The 18,060-nt window shown below is 41.9% G+C and overlaps 1 protein-coding gene across 1 annotated transcript in view; it reads right to left on the minus strand.

Moving 5' to 3' along the window:
• LOC124555979 (inactive phospholipase C-like protein 1) overlaps positions 1–18,060 on the minus strand; it is a 651,563-nt gene that overhangs the window by 214,143 nt on the left and 419,360 nt on the right. Inside the window, exon 6 of the mRNA XM_047130024.1 lies at positions 4,781–4,984. Within this exon, the coding sequence (XP_046985980.1) occupies positions 4,781–4,984 (204 nt within the window). The remainder of the gene's footprint in view (positions 1–4,780; positions 4,985–18,060) is intronic.

Below are 18,060 nucleotides of genomic sequence, written 5' to 3' on the forward strand. Positions count from 1 at the left end.
AGCGCCACAGATCGTACTCTTTAACATCTGCACTAAATGAAGCATTGCGACTAGGAAGGTTACTTGAATCACGGAAGACGATGGAAACAGCAATTTTCAAGAAATATGAAGACAAGATCCCTCGTAACGTAAGTAATACAGTCGTAGTAACCCTATAAGAACTTTGGTTGAGGTCCACGAGCGCCTCCTGTGTAATCAACTGCAGCTACGCAGGGAGCGTTATGGACGTACACAGCATCAGTCAAGTTTCAGAAAGGGCTTACACTGGGCGCTGATGACCACGCTGTTTAACGCCCGAAAACCTCAAACCACACACACAGAAAGAGCTTATCGACTGACGTCATAATAGAGGCACTCAAGATAGTAGGAATACTTGCGAGATTACCGCGCGGGAGGAGATGTGGAGTGGCCTATGGAATACCGACAGGTGATTAAACGAACAGCTGGGGGATGCCTGCAGGAATCCATTAGTGGACCTATCTTCTAGCATCTGACGATAGAACTAATACTCAGTCTGCCGCTCGGTGATATTTATGAGAAGAGTTCGTGGCGAACGCCAGCTATTTTCTAGCAGTAGTTCCTGCAATCTCGAGAGGCGCTTTGCAGAACAAATCCTACAGAGAGGTAATGAGGATGTGATGCAACAGAAAGAAACTGATTATAGCAGGGCACAAAACTATCTGCACTGCCTGGTAAAAGAAGTGAAGTACCCAGAAGGCTAGGAGGAAACGAAATGAAACTTAATGGGTTGAGAGGGTATGTTATTTCGGTGATAATACCGAATCCAGAATTACGAAGAACTTGGCAGTATGAGCCCAGTTATCAGTACGACGCTGCACTCCCTCTGGTCTATATGCATGCACTGATTCGGTTGGAAACGCAAAGCTACTGTGCGCTAAAGAAGTAAGGGATTCTGAAATTAAGCTTACTGTTATGAGCGTATAAGGGCAATTCAAGCAGCTCGTCCACTGGTTGGCATTATGATGTCCTTCGCATTCTTCCTTGTTTGATATTTCAGCATAAGGTAGTGGCTGGATTCAAGTGATATCTTAATAAGCTGAGTTTTGAAAGGGCAGTCCGCAGCGTACTGTCAGTCAGCGTTTTCTATTTCTTGATTAACAATGACCAGAGTCAGAGGAGATGGCTTACATCTGGATGCTTCTATCATTTCCTTGAAATCTTTAGGTGTTTTCACGGCCACCCACAGAGAATTTCATTTTGATCTTCTTCAGGCCACTAATTTGATTGATATTTACATAATTAAGGGAATAGTTCTTAGTATGACCACCAGCAGAATCACAAAATATACAGGGCCCAAGAGGAATACTCAGTATTCAGGGATACGAGCCGGCCGGTGGGGCCGAGCAGTTCTAGGCGCTTGAGTCTGGAGCCGCGCGATCGCTACAGTCGCAGGTTTGAATACTGCCTCGGACATGGATGTGTATGATGTCCTTAGGTTACTTAGCTTTAAGTAGTTCTAAGTTCTAGGGGGCTGATGACCTCTGATGTTAAGTCCCATAGTGCTCAGAGCCATTTGAGCCAAGGGATACGATAATAACGATATGGAAGCAAGAAAATCAGGTGATCAGAGCTATGAACACTTTTCACTTCGCTACTACGAAACACATCTTTTCTAAATCAAATGGCGCTGAGCACTATGGGACTTAACTTCTGGGGTCACCAGTCCCCTAGAACGTAGAACTATGCACTTAAACCTAACAGACCTAAGGACATCACACATACCCATTCGAACCTGCGATCGTAGCGGTCGCGCGGTTCCAGACTGTACCGCCTAGAACCGCTCGGCCACACGGCCGGCACATCTCTTCTACTGATGAAGTGCTGTTAGCACATAGTGTGCATTTTAGAGCCCATGTTTATTAGACTACTTGCTTCGAACGATCATACGTGTCATCATATAGCTGAAAAGTCACCATTCCTGGAACATCCTGTGAAGGGCTCTTCAGTGTCCTCATCCAAGGCAGTAATGAATTGAAAATAGAATGACGCCACTTCATTTGTGCTCTTTTGCACAATAAACATAAAAAATATTCGCTTCTCCCAAGAACATGCATGCTGAAAGAATACATAAAAAGTTACCACTTAAAGTAAACGTCATCGGTTGCTATATTTGGCAGGGATATATTTTTTGCAAAGTCTATGCAGATAGCCACATTCTTTTAGCTTTTACTTGCCTATAATTTACTGTTTGCTCTGCCCTCTCATGTGCGGATGTATTGCAATTGACCTTCCGGCTTCTTTCGCCTAAAAAAACCTGTTTTACATGGTTCCTAACCCTTACAGAAAAACTTTGAACGCTAATATCTGTGGAGTCGTTTGGTTATTCCCCAGTTTTAGTCTCTCAGCAAATGAGTATGGTCAGTCCGAGCCGAGCTGTAACAATAACTCAGTTTCGAATGAAAAGTGGCTCAAATGTTTCTTTTCCCCCTGACCATTTATGGTACGTGAAATTCAGAACTTAAATCAGTCTCACAAAGCGATTCTCAAAAACGCTCGAGAAAATTGAGTTGGAATTTTTCGAAAGTCTTTAATACCCTAAAGTATAGCCGATTTTATAAAATATCGATAATTAAGAATTTATATATAAAACTTTGAACATAGCTGCTAAGTTTCAGTGACCGTGTCAGAATTATATTAGAACAAATAAGCCCTCGGTCACAAACATTAAGTCAAAATTGACCAGGTTTCGACCCTACTATGAGCGTCGTCTTCAGAATTAGACTAACTGTTCTAAAACATATTAGGTATATAATACTTTAATAAAATTAAAGTTTGTACTGACTGGAAAAAGATGCAGTACTTACAAGTCACATATTAAAAAAGATCTAAACCGGAAAGGCGACGTCATGAATAGTTGTAAGTAAGGTGGCGAGCCGCTAAGGGCTGCTCGTACTTGAGTTAACAGGGGTTGCAATAAGACTCAGGTGCCCACGTTAGAAAGTGTGGGCAAGTAAACATGGTGTTGCTACGAGCGCCATCTAGTAGCCGCAGAAACAACTAGGCTACTGTACATTCAAAATTAGACACATGAAATTGTGATGCAGTTGATTCAGGCATAACGTAAGCACTAATGATAATGGGATGAAGTTACATATTTATCTGCTTTAAACAGATACATTTTGTAACGTAAAAAAACCGTTAGTTATCACAAGAAAACAGCTAAGATGTAACAGGAAAACAGCATTTCGGTAAACTGCATGAGGAAATCTGAATCAAAGATCAAGCAATGGCTTTATACAGTCGAAAAAGTTTTTATTTCGCAGCTGCAGCTGTTCGTTGAGAATGAGGCCATCATGACGAGAGAGATGTTTGAAAATCTCCAATTCCTCTAAAACATCTAACCTACGCCCCTTCTTTTCAGTATGCAGAATATTGTTATCGCCTATGGCTTTAGGCACGTGTCCAATAATTAAGAGATGAATTTAGGGGACTGGCGCCGTTCTTTCTCAAAAGATGTTCTTTATATCTGATGGTGAAAGCATCTCCAGTTTGCCCTATGTAATAGGAGGAGCAGGTATCGTAGATGATCTTATAAACGCCAGAACTTTCTGTAGGGGAGCGAATGGATTTCAAATTATGAATGAAGTTTCTCTTCAGATTATTATTAGTAGAGAAGGCAACATTGCAGTTGTATTTGTTCCGAAGCATGCGCTGAATCTGATAGGAAATGGTTCCTATGAAAGGAATAGAAAAACGTTTTTTTGGGTTAATTTCAGTGCATGAGGTGTTGAGCGTGGTAGTTCTTGCAGTTTTCTTTTTTAGGATGTCGTCCACTATGTTAGGCGTATATTCATTATTGACTGCTATGGTTTTAAGTAAATTAACCCCCTCATTAAACTTTTCTGTTGAAAGTGGTATAGAGGTGGCTCGGTGGACGGCAGAGTGAAAAAAAGGCCATTTTTTGAGACTGTGGATGAAAAGAGGAAGCAGGCACGATTTGGTCAGTATACGTTTCTTTTCGAAAAATATTGAAAGTGATGTTATTGTCTTCTATTGTAAACGTCAAGTCTAAATAATGTAATTGGCGGTTTTCGTTTTCGAGTTCAATAGTGAAAGAAATTTTTTCATGGAGGTCGTTAAAAAGTTTAAATATATGATCAATTCTGTCGGCGGGTCCGTTATAGATGACTAGAATATCATCAACGTATCTTGTGTAAGAAAGGATACCTAGTGAAGCGGCTGAGACACGGTTAAACAGCTTTTTTTCCAAGGAATTGATAAAGATGTCGGCAAGGATGCCGGCTAAAGAGTTGCCTGTAGCGAGCCCATCAGACTGCTGGTACAGTTTTCCGTTGAATTCAGAGTAGTTGTACTTGGCAACGACATTAATCAGATTCATAAAATCGGTAATTTGTTCATCTGACACATCTTTTCTAAATTGACGTAAATTTTCTTCCACAATGATGAGCGTCTCATGTACAAATTTTAATTTTGTTAATGTATTATATACCAAATATGTTTTAGGACAGTTAGTCTAATTCTGAAGACGACGCTCATACTAGCGTCGAAACCTGGTCAATTTTTACTTAATATTTGTAACCGAGGGCCTATTTGTTCTAATATAAGAATTTATATTTTCAATGAAGCAAAATTTTTGTGTGTGATACGTAATTAGAAATAAGAGGACGTAAATTTTTCATAAAACTACAATTACATGTGTGTTAATTAGTATATCTGATTAATTTTATATTTAAATGACGTAGGTACTCATACTTAACGGAAAAAATCTAAAACATAACGAGCGAAACAAAAAGCTTACTTCTGACAGATCGGCAGCCACTGCCGAGCGCCCGGATGATTCCCTCTACGCCCGTATCCCCTCTCAGCTGACCCTCTGAAAGGAATGAATTCTGGCAGCTGGAAATGTAGTAGTCAGTAATCGGTTTTGACATGTCCTGCCATAAAACGGCATGTGATGGAGCAAACACGTCGCATTCTTTCGATGTCAAATATCTTGCGAGACCTGAAACAAGAGCACAATTAGCAAAATTTGAACTTTTCTCATAAAAAACTGTACACAATAAAAATAATTCATAATAGCATTCAAGAAATGTATTCAAATTCTGAAAATAAAGACTGCAATAAGTACGCACTGAATGGGTCAAACTGCAACACTCACAAGTTTTGACGCTACAATATTGATCTTTGACACGCTAGAGTAGAGGGTGCCACATATAAAAGTCGACTTTCTTTTTTCATATGTGTGAGATCACGTATGTTAGGTAAATTCGCATCAAAAATTTAGATTCAAGCATTTTACCTATTAACTAATCATGCAGTTCTTGTCGTTTCTCTTTTATATTCTACTGATGGCATCAAAACTTATGCGTGTGATATATTGGGTATTTCGACTTTAAGCGCAGCTAAAAAGGTAATTAATACTATATAATCATTTGTACACCGCATTTGCGTCTTCTACAAACGTTGACTGTAATATCCTACCTAGGTCAGACAATCGCTTACCTTATTTCAGTGTAAATCTCCATGAATAAAGCGATATATATAAATTTAATTTTGTAAGTTGACGAGTGCCGTGCATAATGCCCTTTGTAGCAACTCGACAATTTTGAGCTATAGTTATGCATTCTACAAATTTTGCCAACTACATATGGTTTGGAAATCGTTTGCCTTTAAATGCAGTGTGATTACTTACATAATCAGTCGAATTTTTCTACCCTTTTCCCTTGTTGGCTGGTTTGGTCTAAGGATGTTTTTGAAAGTTTAACGTGAGCAATGTTCTTATGAAATCGACTACAATGGCGTAATAAAATTTTTGCGCATATTAAAACTGTCATATGTAGTAACATTTCGTTTCCCATTTCAACAACGGACAAAGTATGTTGGAGACTCGAAGTTCCGAGTAGCTATGGGTAATCAGAAAATTTTTTCACGGGTCTTTCGCTTGTTACAAAAGAAAGTCACTTGCTTGGGCATTATTCGCTGCAGTTCTTAGAGGGAACTTTTAATTCTTGTGGCATAAGAGTTTAACAGATCTATAAATTAGATGACAATCAGTAGGCTGGGTTTAAAGTTATTTATTTGCAGCTCAGAAAAATATTTCACCAATCACAATGGGCTACTGTGAATACTATTCTTTTTCAGTGGGTGAGTCAGTAATATTTAGTAAGCCGATGGAAACCGCCCTGAATGCTGTCAGACTATTGGAAGCTATTGCAAGGGGGTGTATTGCGTTAGCTACCAAGAGACACATACCAGAGATACCAATGGCACCTCAGGTACTTCCCTCTGCCGTAGATACCATCTATTCTCTAGAAAATGCAGGACCTATCATCACTCTCCGTCTTGACTGTGAGTGGTGTGTCAGTGGTACTTCTAGCTGCCAAGAGCAAGTGATGTGTCAGTGCAACGTCTAGGTACCCTGTACAATTAGCACAGGGACCAGCGAGACCCAGCCTCCTAACTAGTAAGTCTGGGGTTCTGTCGAACATTGTTTAACATTCCTTCCGTTGCTGTAGGTATGCTTGGACTGATTTCAATAGTGGTGTCATCTGAAAAAAAAACTAATCCTCTTTGTTGTTTGTAGGATGGAAGGTCGTTTACGTGTATGAGGAACAAAAGCGGACATAAAACTGAGCCTTGGGGAACGCCAGTCATGATTTCTCTCCAGCCATAATAATTCCTCAGACTACATTGGTCAAATTACGAAGTACAACTTTCTTCAATCGTGTGGTTAGACATGACGTTATCAGTTGGTTGGCTGTACCGTCAGTTCCATAAAACTTCTAATTACGAGTACACAGTAGAATACTTAGAGAAACTCTTCAGAAATCCAAACTGTGATATGCTGCGGAAATTGTTATTGCTCAGGTGAGGTACTATTTTTTTAAAATGGTGTCACTAGTTAAACAGACAGGTAGCTACTGACATCTCTCCTATCACCTTTCTTAAAGAGTAGTTTAACAACGGCAAATTTCAGTCCTTTTGGAAAAAGGCCTAGTGATGCATTACACATTTCAGATAAAACAGTATTTCATGTATGGGAACATATCTTTAGTATTTTGTGGGGACACAATCAAATGCAAAAAAAAAAAAAAATGGTTCAAATGACTCTGAGCACTATGGGACTTAACAGCTGTGGTCATCAGTCCCCTAGAACTTAGAACTACTTAAACCTAACTAACCTAAGGACATCACACACATCCATGCCCGAGGCAGGATTCGAACCTGTGACCGTAGCAGTCGCGCGGTTCCGGACTGAGCGCCTAGAACCGCTAGACCACAGCGGCCGGCAATCAAATGCAGATGAGCTTTTATTTTTGAGAGAATATACACTGAAGCGACAAAGAAACTGGTATAGGCGTGCGTATTCCAATACAGATATATGTAAACAGGCAGAATACGGCGCTGCGGTCGGCAACGCCTATGTAAGACAAGTGTCTGGCGCAGCTGATGGATCGGTTACTGCTGCTACAATGCCAGGTTATCAAGATTTGAATTTGAACGTGATGCTATACTCGGCGGACACAGCATCTCCGAGGTAGCTATGAAGGGGAATTTTCTCGTACGACCATTTCACTAGTGTACTATGAATATCAGGAATCCGCTAAAACATCAAATCTCCGATATCGCTACCGTCGGAAAAAGATGCTGCAAGAATAGAAGCTTTTGTAATGTGGTGTTGCAGATGAATTCTGAAGACCACATAACTAATGAGGAGGCACTGATGGAATTGGGGAGAGAATAAATGTATGTCACAACCTGACTAGGAGAAGAGATCGGTTGATAGGAGACATTCTGAGACATCAAGGAATCATCAGTTTAGTACTGGAGGGAAGCATTGGGGGTCAAAATCGTAGAGGGAGAGCAAGAGATGAATACAGTAAGCAGACTCAGAAGGATGTATGTTGCAGTAGTTATTCGGAGATGAGGAGACTAGAACGTGATAGAGTTACATTAAACCAGTCTTCGGACTGAAGATATAAGTCTTCCCACATTGGACAGACAGTGCGCACCATCGAAGATCGGTGCCGGGAACATCAGAGGCACACTCGACTTGGGTACCCCAACAAGTCGGCGGTCGCAGAGCACTGTTTGTCCGAAAATCACGAAATGGACTGCCAACATACCAGGGTATTGGCACAGACATCTAAATACTGGGACAGCGTCGTGAGAGAGGTTATCGAAATTTGTACCAGGGACGGAATCATCAACCGAGATTGGGGCTACAGCCTCAGCACAGAGTCTAATTAAAAAGACGCTCAGCAAAGGAAACGAACGGGCGACTAGGGCGGACGAGGCAATTACACCGACGCCACAACAGACGCCGACGGCAGCGTCTCACCGACATCTGACGTGCGGGCGCGGACCGCGGAGAGAACGCCTCGCGAGGGGAGGGGATTTAAGACGGCCGCCCGCCCTCAGGAGCTCAGTTCGTCAGCGCACCTGACGATGGCGACATGTCTGACCGCCGAAATATTGTGCCCGTTGGACACTATGGACCGGCAGTACACCCGTGGACTGTTCGAGTAGATAAATAAGTTGTAGCGTCGTATTTCAAGGAGGAACCCAAACATTAAAGTCTGGACAGGAGCATGTATGGCAATTTTGCCTCGAGTTTAGAATAATAGTTGACCTAGCACTAGATAGATATATACCTAATAGAACAGTTTGCAGGCACCCTCTATGGTATGCAGTCTCTGTAGAGCAACGTCTAAAGGAGCAGTGATTACTGTTCCATAGGTGTGAAACAAAGCAGACGGCTAAAGGTAGAAAGATTCTAAATTTAAACAGGTTAAGATGTCAAAAGAACAATTCGTAAAGCTTTCAGAAATCCTCTCGAATTATCACTCACAAAACCAAAGGAATTTTGGTCTTACGTAAAAGCTTCCAGTGCCACAAGAGTTTGTGTCCAGTGATGCATGATATAGGAACTGAAATTGAGGATAGCAAAGCAAAAGGAGAAATGTTCCTTGACAAAGGGAGATTCAGGAGTACTGCCCCGGTTTGAGTCCTGTACGACTTCAAATTTGAGTGATAGGGAAAAGTTGCATTAGTCGTACCACAGCCTAAGTCGTACTCAAGTAATATTTCATCCCACATTTATAAAATGCGATATGAAGTAGTGTAAAACTGAACTAAATAGTCGAGCGAGTAAGCAAACACAACTGAGCTGACCGCTGGCCATCGTGGACAGAAAAATAACTAACAAATCAAACTTCCTGGCAGATTAAAACTGTGTGCCCGACCGAGACTCGAACTCTCATTCTGGAAACTAACAAATCAGTTTCTATTACTGCGTTTATTATATTCTCTCACTGCTTTGCACTTAATATGATGATAAGGTAACTGTTTTGTGTCATATGTATTTCTTTGGCACTCTGTCATTCATTTAAACATAATCAAATAGCAAAAAACCTTGAGGTTCTGCGTGAGTTCGGGTTTGAAACGCTAGACGTCTCACTGACTCACTGCCTAAGTTGTACCTGTGGAGAATTCGTTAATCGTACCTGTCCGATTTAGGCGTTGATGAAAATTACGCACCGGCTAAAAACTGTTTCACCTGATACATATGATGAAGAGAGCTTACAATAAGTGGAAGCAACTTACAATAAGTGGGAGGCCGAAGTTGGATTGCCGGCCGAAGTGGCCGCGCGGTTCTAGCGCTGCAGTCTGGAACCGCGAGACCGCCACGGTCGCAGGTTCGGATCCTGCCTCGGGCATGGATGTGTGTGATGTCCTTAGGTTAGTTAGGTTTAACTAGTTCTCAGTTCTAGGGGACTAATGACCTCAGCAGTTGAGTCCCATAGTGCTCAGAGCCATTTGAACCATTTGAACCGAAGTTGGATTTAACGGAGCATGTGGAACATGTAATATACCAAGGCCTACTCCCACTCGTCAGACTTCAAATTTTGAAAGACCTAAAGGTGTGACAGCAGAGATGAAAAATGAATTAGCACAGTATATAATTAATTTGATGTCCAGTTCCTTAGGAGTAACTATTACTGAAGTAAGGAAATTGCTTAGGAACTTACTGAGAAATATCATCTACCGCATAGCTTCAATAAAGAAAAAAAGCAGGTAAAAATAGTATTACAGGTCTATGAAAGAACATTCCACTTCGTCCTTGCGAGTTCCCGAAGCAATATCGATGGCAAGAAGGAAGGGGTTTAATAAAGAGCGTGTTACTGAGTTCTTGATAAACACAAGGAAATAATGGATAAACATAAGTTTACTGCTGGCTAAATACGCCAAAGCGCCAGAGAAACTGGTATAAGCATGAGTTTTCAAATAAAGAGATTTGTAAACCGGCAGAACAAGACCACCAAACCCCCCAACCTTGCAACGTGCTGTTCAGAAGAGATCTCTACCCACTCGTGTTCTTACCGATTGATGGACAGCCCTCCAGGATTCATGGTGTCCGCTCTCAGCAACAGTACTTCTGGCATTAGTCGAGTCCGTGGCACGTCGTATTGTGGCACTTCTGCCTGCTCGCTAGGGCCCTACACGATATTAGGCAAGTGTACCAGTTTCTTTGGATCTTTAGTGTATATAGCGTAGATGAAATCGCATTATCCACATTTCACAAAACGTATAAAGTTATTGCCCGAGAAGGCAAACACAAAGTGGACGCAACCAGAAGCTGAGACAGGGGTCTTACAACGGCATGTGTATATGCATTGAATGCAACAGGCAAATTCATACCTCTGATGTTAATACTTAAGCGACAGATGGATGGATAACATCAGAATTGCTTGTCCTATGGCTAGAACATTTCATAAAATGTACAAAAGTAGAAAAAAAGGACCAGATACGAATTTTGATTTTACTGGATGGATATAGCATACACACCAAAAATTTAGAGGCAGTTCAGCTGACTCGTGATTATGGTATAATCATGCAGTCATTTCCTGCTCACACGAACACTAAAAATAGCTACAATGACGACGCACCGTCATGGCTACGTTCAAGTCGTGGCAGTGTCATAAAACAAGCTAATATTGCAGAACTCCTACGTAATGCATATCCCAGATTAGTTTGATTGGACATAGCACTAAACAGTTTTAAGGCAACAGGCTTGTGGCCATGTGACAGAAATGTCGTCAAAGAAGAGGACTTTGTAGTTACCACTGTTGATATTGTTGTTGAGTCAGACCAAGAGGCGGTCAATGAAACTGAAACAACAAAGCAGAATTCTGGGCCACCTAACGTTGCAACACCACTCAATGATCAGCGTGGACCTTCTACAGTATCTCAAGAATGTGGACCCGAAAACCATGCTGCAACAATTGTCACAATTAACAGCCGCCGGCTTATGTGGCCGAGCGGTTCTAGGCGCTTCAGTCTGGAACCGCGCTGCCGCTACGGTCGCAGGTTCGAATCCTGCCTCGGGCATGGATGTGTGTGATGTCCATAGGTTAGCTAGGTTTCAGTAGTTCTAAGTCTAGGGGACTGATGACCTCAGATGTTAAGTCCCATAGTGCTTGGAGCCATTTGAACCAATAACAGCCAATAAATTAAATCTTACTTGAACGTTTCATCTTCTATCAACAGTTATCAAGAAAAATACGAAAGGACCTAAATTAACAATAGAATTAACATCAGGTCCTTACAGATAGGAAATAGAAGCCAAAGGAAAGGCAAATAAAATGACCTAAAAAGGAAAGAGATATATGAAAACTTTAACAAGAATAAAAAGTAAAGGACAGAGTCTATCGGTTATGTTAGCTGTGTAAGGAAGATCGAGAAGTAACATGCATAAAAAATAAAAGACGGAGTCTGTTGCTCACGTCAGCTGTGTAAGGAAGGTCGAGAAGAAGAAATGATTCAGTGTACGAAATATGAAGTTTGGGTACATGACCTATGAGCTGGCGTGAAAAGTAAAAGTTATAAATATTTCTGTGATATTTTTGTTCAAACCAACTAATTTTCAATATGCCAATTTAAGTAGATTAATTTGCTAATAACAGTTTTTTGCGTCCTATGTGTCATTTCATTAAGTGTAACTATAGAACTAGCATTAACTTTGTAGTTTATAATTTATTATTGTGATGTTTTATTACAGTATTACATGCATGTACTGTGTTTTTGTTGACTTCTTATCCTAAGTACTACTAAGGCTATAGGGGATACGGATTAGGAAAACAGTCGCCTTCTCGTACCGAAGGTGCAGTTTTGGAAAAAGGCTGACCTAGCAGATATAATAACCTCACACTTTCCGCAGACGACTCAGTTACCTATACTGAAGTACTATTTAAAAATAAAAAAGTTGTACAAATGTCCTATCAGATCTTGATAAGATTTCAAAATTGCTTTAAATGTTCGGAAATGTAAAATTGTCCACTTCGCAAAACGCAAAACAGCAGCCAATGGCTACAGTATCAGTGACCCATAACTGGAATCAGCCAACTCGCACAAGTACCAGGGTGTAATAGTATGTGATGACATTAAATGGAATGATCATACAGGATCACTCGTAGGAAAGACAGGTGGAAAACTTCGGGTCGTTGGTGGATAGTGGGAAAATGCAATCAGCTTATAAGTGAGAGTACTTACAAAACAACGGTCCGAGCCATTCTAGAATATACTAAATATAACTTACAGGGTATAATGAAGATATAAAAAGAAGAGGCAGCATGAATAGTCACAGGTTTGCCGGACCCATGGGAAAGCGTTACTGAGATGCTGAAATGTCGGAACTGGCAGACACACAGAGATAGACGTCAACAGTAATATGAAAGTTTACTTACGAAGTTTCTGTAACCAGTATTAAGAGAAGAATCTAGGAGCATACCACAGACCCTTACTTATCGCTCCTACAGGAACCGCAAAAACAAGATAAGACTAAATACAACGCCCACAGAGCCATTTAAAGACTCATTTTTCCTGGGTTACACACGAGAATGGCACAGGAAATAACCCTTGCACGAGAAACACTGGTATATATTCTCTGCCATTCACTTCACAATGGTCTGCAGATTAATTAAGTAAATGTTTGCGTTTATGGCAGAATAGACCTCCTTAAGCAGGGAAAGAGACAGACAGATATATATATATATATATATATATATATATATATATATATATAGAGAGAGAGAGAGAGAGAGAGAGAGAGAGAGATAATGAGGCGAGGGGATTGTGAGGACTGCTTACTCACAAAGCAGAGACAGTCAGTCACCTTCGACGTTGCTAAGTTAGGAAGTGTTGCTGCGAGCAAAAATGGAGAAAATTGCATTCCCAAGTAAAAAATTGGCCATCAAAAGCATCGTCATTACATGTACAAACATAGGCCTCGCATACTCTATCTGCAAACATCACCTTCAACACCTCTGGGCCTCTACGTTTTGGCGTCAGATGTGAGATCCTTGTCTGAAGCTGTAACAGGATTCTACTCTCCAGGCGCAACTCGCGGCATCAACATGGAGTTGGGTGAGTGCGGTGATTTTTTGTGTGTTTTTGTTTTATTGCAAATATCGTGGCAAGTTCGTGGGTCTTTTACCAGAGGTTAAATTGCATTGTAGGTACAGTATGGAGCACGTCAACTCAGGCAAATGTGTATGTATAAATATAAGTGATAACTTTCGCTTGGATATTATGAGAAATACGTCTTATCATGAGAAGAGGGTATTTGGTTCATTGTATAGGAGTATACAAGGTGTTAACCACGTATAGCGATTCAAAAGGTGAACCTCAGAATTGTCGAGAATTAGGTATGATACCGTTACAATTAAGTGTCCTTCTATTTGATTTTATTTTTCCTGTTGTTGCTGTTTCGTTATATTGACTGAAAAGGGTTGTTACCACAACGCCAGAGTCTGACTTCTGAGTTCCACTTTTCACCATTTGGAATGGGCACTGTAGTTTGTTCTAAGAAAATGGCTTATTATATTTAAGCATATAATGTAGTTAGAGGTGTTGGGACGTTTAACTGCCCTTGTCGTGGTCTTGTTTTGTTCGAATCATTTGTTGGGTTTTATGCAGTCGGTAGAGGGTCAACCATGCCGTTTACAATATCACAGGGGCTAACCTGGACGAATTTCATCAGCTGAGGTAATTCATCTGCTAGACGACATTCATACATGTCTGAGGAAATAAAAGCTGAGGAAAGGAAAAGAGCTTTGCACCGAACAGTTACTCCAGAGTACACGGGGAGGAGAGACAAATAATTTTGCTGGTGGTTAGGTAAAATCGAGAACGATATTCCGGTCGGAAGGATTATGAGGACTTTGGAGGAGCTTGAAAGAAGGAAAAGGATAGTACTGGCGCGGATGCAGCAATTAGTGACGTTGTGGAAGATGAGGGGAATAATATAGATTGGTTGATTTGGGAGGGGGGACCAAACAGCGAGGTCATCGGTCACATCGGATTAGGGGAGGGTGGGGAAAGAAGTCGACTGTGCCCTTTTAAAGGAGCCATACCGGCATTTGCCTGAAGCGATTTAGGGAAATCACGGAAAACGTAAATGGTCTCTAGTGCTGTACCAGCTGGACGAAGTAACTGTGTACTGTACCGAAGTAAAGTACTGCGTAGATAGCAACATAAGTCATTTAAGTGTGTGGCTAGCAACATGGGTTATGTAGGTACAGTAGTACGTACCCCACTGACTGACAATGGATATTGTTTAGCGGTTGTGGAGTCTGGAATAGTTCTCAGAGAAATGCATGTGCCGAAGATTTTTGTGGCGTCTAGACAGCAACTGCAGACAGTAATTTTGTTGTAGATACTGTGGAGGATACATAGAAAGCTATCGATAATGTTTACTGAATTGCAGACGTCGTGGGTAACGAAGTGGTACAGACGCTATTATTTCAGAAGGACGCAGATTCGCCGCCAACTGTGTTGGTGCAGCCACTTCGGTAACGGGGAGGGGGTAGGAAAAGAAATAGGAAACTTGATTGCACGGTTAATGATCAGGTTTTCAAGGTTAAATCCCTACAGGACTGAACCCTTGAATATCGGGAGGTTCGCAAAAGTGATGACTCTTGCAATTTGGTATGTACTAGAGGTAAGACGTGGTGCCATGCAAAAACTGACCTTCGGCGATGCACAGTCGAACGTGGGGGAATATTGTTCCAGCTGGGGGGAGGGGGGAACTGTTGCCAGATACTGCCACAAGGTTCGTCTGTCATGAAGGGCAAACCGGTTAAACTGCGAACAAAATCGATAAGGTTTAATTCGCATGATATAGTGCCACAAGGCACAAGGAAGTTGCTTTGGTGAGCTGGGGTACATACAAGCCTAGCATTGCGAGTGCAATTCAGTCTCTGATTGGCACAACAGTGAGAAATCGTAAGCGGAACTACCTGTTAACTTACTGCGTAGTAGAAATGTTTCTGGGGTTCGTGTGAGCATAGTTTTAGAGGCGCGTTTTCTAGAGAATGTACCGGAACAGCGGGTTAAGAAACGACCGGATAGACAAAAAGAGATGCCGACCATGATAGATCAGTGGATTCGCACCAATTGCTGTTAAAGAAGATTCATGAACGATAACTTGTTAAGAAAGGCACTTTTTCAGTATTAGTTTTAGTTTGTTCCATATTTATTGGCGGTAGTATTTGGTGGGTATGGTTGGAATACGTTTTTCAATTACTAAGAATGAATGATGTGCTATAACACACTGATGAAATTTATGACGTGCCCTGAAGCAATTTTCTGTGTGGTGATAAATAAGAGATCGGAACGATTTACGGCTCCTTTGACATTTGCCAATGGTTACTCGAGTCGTTAGGACTCGGGGTTATAGGTGTATTCTGATTTGTGTAATTTTGTGGGTAATTGGTTAAGCCAATTTACTCTGTTAGTGTTACTCTTTCTTTCTTTCTTTCGCTGCTTGAGACATAGTCCCGCAGCGATCGCAGGGTCGGCGTGGTTACAACGGATTTTTTTTTTTTTTTTTTTTTTTTTTTTTTTTTAGGGATGGCCGGAGGCCGTTCCTGCTGCCACCCCGTACCCCCCAGGACGGAATCAGTGTACCCCATCTGTCTGGAAATCTGGAAATCGCGAAATAGTGCGGACGTGTTTCAAATGTCTGCGACACGTGTAACTGAGGCGGAACGTGGGGACCAGCCCGGTATTCACCTGGAGGGATGTGGAAAACCGCCTGAAAATCACATCCAGGCGGGCCCGCACACCGGCCCTCGGAGTTAATCCGTCGGGCGGATTCGATCCGGGGCCGGCGCGCCTACCCGAGTGCAGGAAGCAGCGCGTTAGCGCTCTCGGCTACCCTGGCGGGTTCTGTTAGCATTACTCTGTTAGTTCGTAAATGGACATTAGAAGATGTTATCGGCGATGGGAAAACGTACAGACTAATGGGCTAGTACTGTACGCTAAGTACGTAGTCAATAAACCTTGTGTGTTTGTGGGGAAAGGACCATAAAACTGTCTGTTGTGTGGCTGTAGTGGTAGCCCAGGGGTTGTTATTTCCAATGTTTTTTAAGTTAAGCATTTGGGACCGATATTGGCCGGTGAACTATTTTAGCAAAAGAAATTTTGCGCATGGGCTACTGGTCTTAAAAAAATTGTACTGTACACAATTATCAATTCGGGAATGTACACTGAGGTGAGAAAAGTCATGGGTTACCTCCTAATATCGTTGCGGATCTCCTTTTGCTCGGCGTAGCGCAGGAACTCGACGTCGCATCGACTCAACAAGTCCTTGGAAGCCCCTACAGAACTACTGAGCCTTGCCGCCGTTATAGCAGTGCATAATTGCGAAACTGCAAGATTTTTCGCACGAACTTTCCTCTCGATTATGTACCATAAATGTTCGATGGGATTCAGCTCAGACGATGTGGGGCCATATAATTCGCACCAACTGTCCAGAACGTTCTTCAAACCAGTCGCGAACAACTGAGGCCCAGTTACGTAGAGCATTGTCATCCATAAAGATTCCATCGCTGTTTGGGAACATGAGGTCTATGTGATGCGTGCCGCTGAGTTATTGGGCTATCGATTCTCATCAACGATAGTTTCAGCGCTAGTTGCGTGACAAGAGGGCGCGTTGAGGTCGCGAGGACGGGGTTTTGGCGGGCTTTCGGGACGCGTCAGTATACAATGCGATACACGCCGCAGCGGAGCCGGGTTGTGGGCTTGTTGAGGGCGGGAATGAACCAGCGTCGACATCAGCGGGGCCAGACAAAGTGCTGTCTAGTGAGGGAGAATCAATCCACTGCGGCTGGCGTCCCTAAGGTTTGGGGTTGCGGAGCGGGAACTACTACTACTGGTAACATCATAGTCAAGTATCGTTCCTGGAGAATTTGTCAGCTAATTTTCATAAAACTCACGTTGTCGTGTGCTGAAAGGTTGAGGTTGCGCGGGATCATGAGCGGGTTTGGTTAGAAACGTGTTAGTCATGGAGTATGCTCTTGAGTTGAGTCTTGGTGGACAAATGTAAAGCCTTATGACTAAAATTAACAGGTGTGCATCTGGGCTAATACTGTTTAGTACCGAGTAGCCATTTGCTATGTACTTAAACTCACGTGTGCTTAAAAACATCTAAAACGGAAGGCCCGTAAAACTGTCTGTTGTGTGGCTGTAGCGGTAGCCCAGTGTTTGTTATTTCCGATATTTTATAAGTTAAACGTTTGGGACCGACATAGGCCAGTGAACTATTTTAGTAACGGAAATTCTGCGTATGAGCTATTGCCGCCTAGTTGAAATATTCCCTGGTGGTGTTCTTCTTACGGCCATCATTAACACGTTCTTGCAGTACTGCCATATGCGTTGACTGACTGTAATTTGTCGCAGTAAAATAATTTGTCTAACGTCCACTCGCATCTCTGTTTAAGCTATTATCACTGACTACTTTTCAGAAATTTCACCTGTAATGCTGCAGAATTTTAGGAGTTATTCATTAAGAAGTCGTAACCTTACGTCTGATTTGCCCATATCATTTCATGTAACCGGCTGAGCTTACTTGTAACGGGGTGTGTTGTCAGCGCAAAGGCACTGGTTAATCGAAATATTTTTTTCATGTGCTATGAGGGTCGTCTTAAATATGGCCAAGGACCGGATCAAAAAAGTTTTGACGTATTCCTGAGGTTAAAACAGCTAGTGCAGATTCGAAATGGTAAATTCATTGGA

This window comes from Schistocerca americana, chromosome X, assembly GCF_021461395.2.
Source record: "Schistocerca americana isolate TAMUIC-IGC-003095 chromosome X, iqSchAmer2.1, whole genome shotgun sequence".
NCBI classification, from domain to species: domain Eukaryota; kingdom Metazoa; phylum Arthropoda; class Insecta; order Orthoptera; family Acrididae; genus Schistocerca; species Schistocerca americana.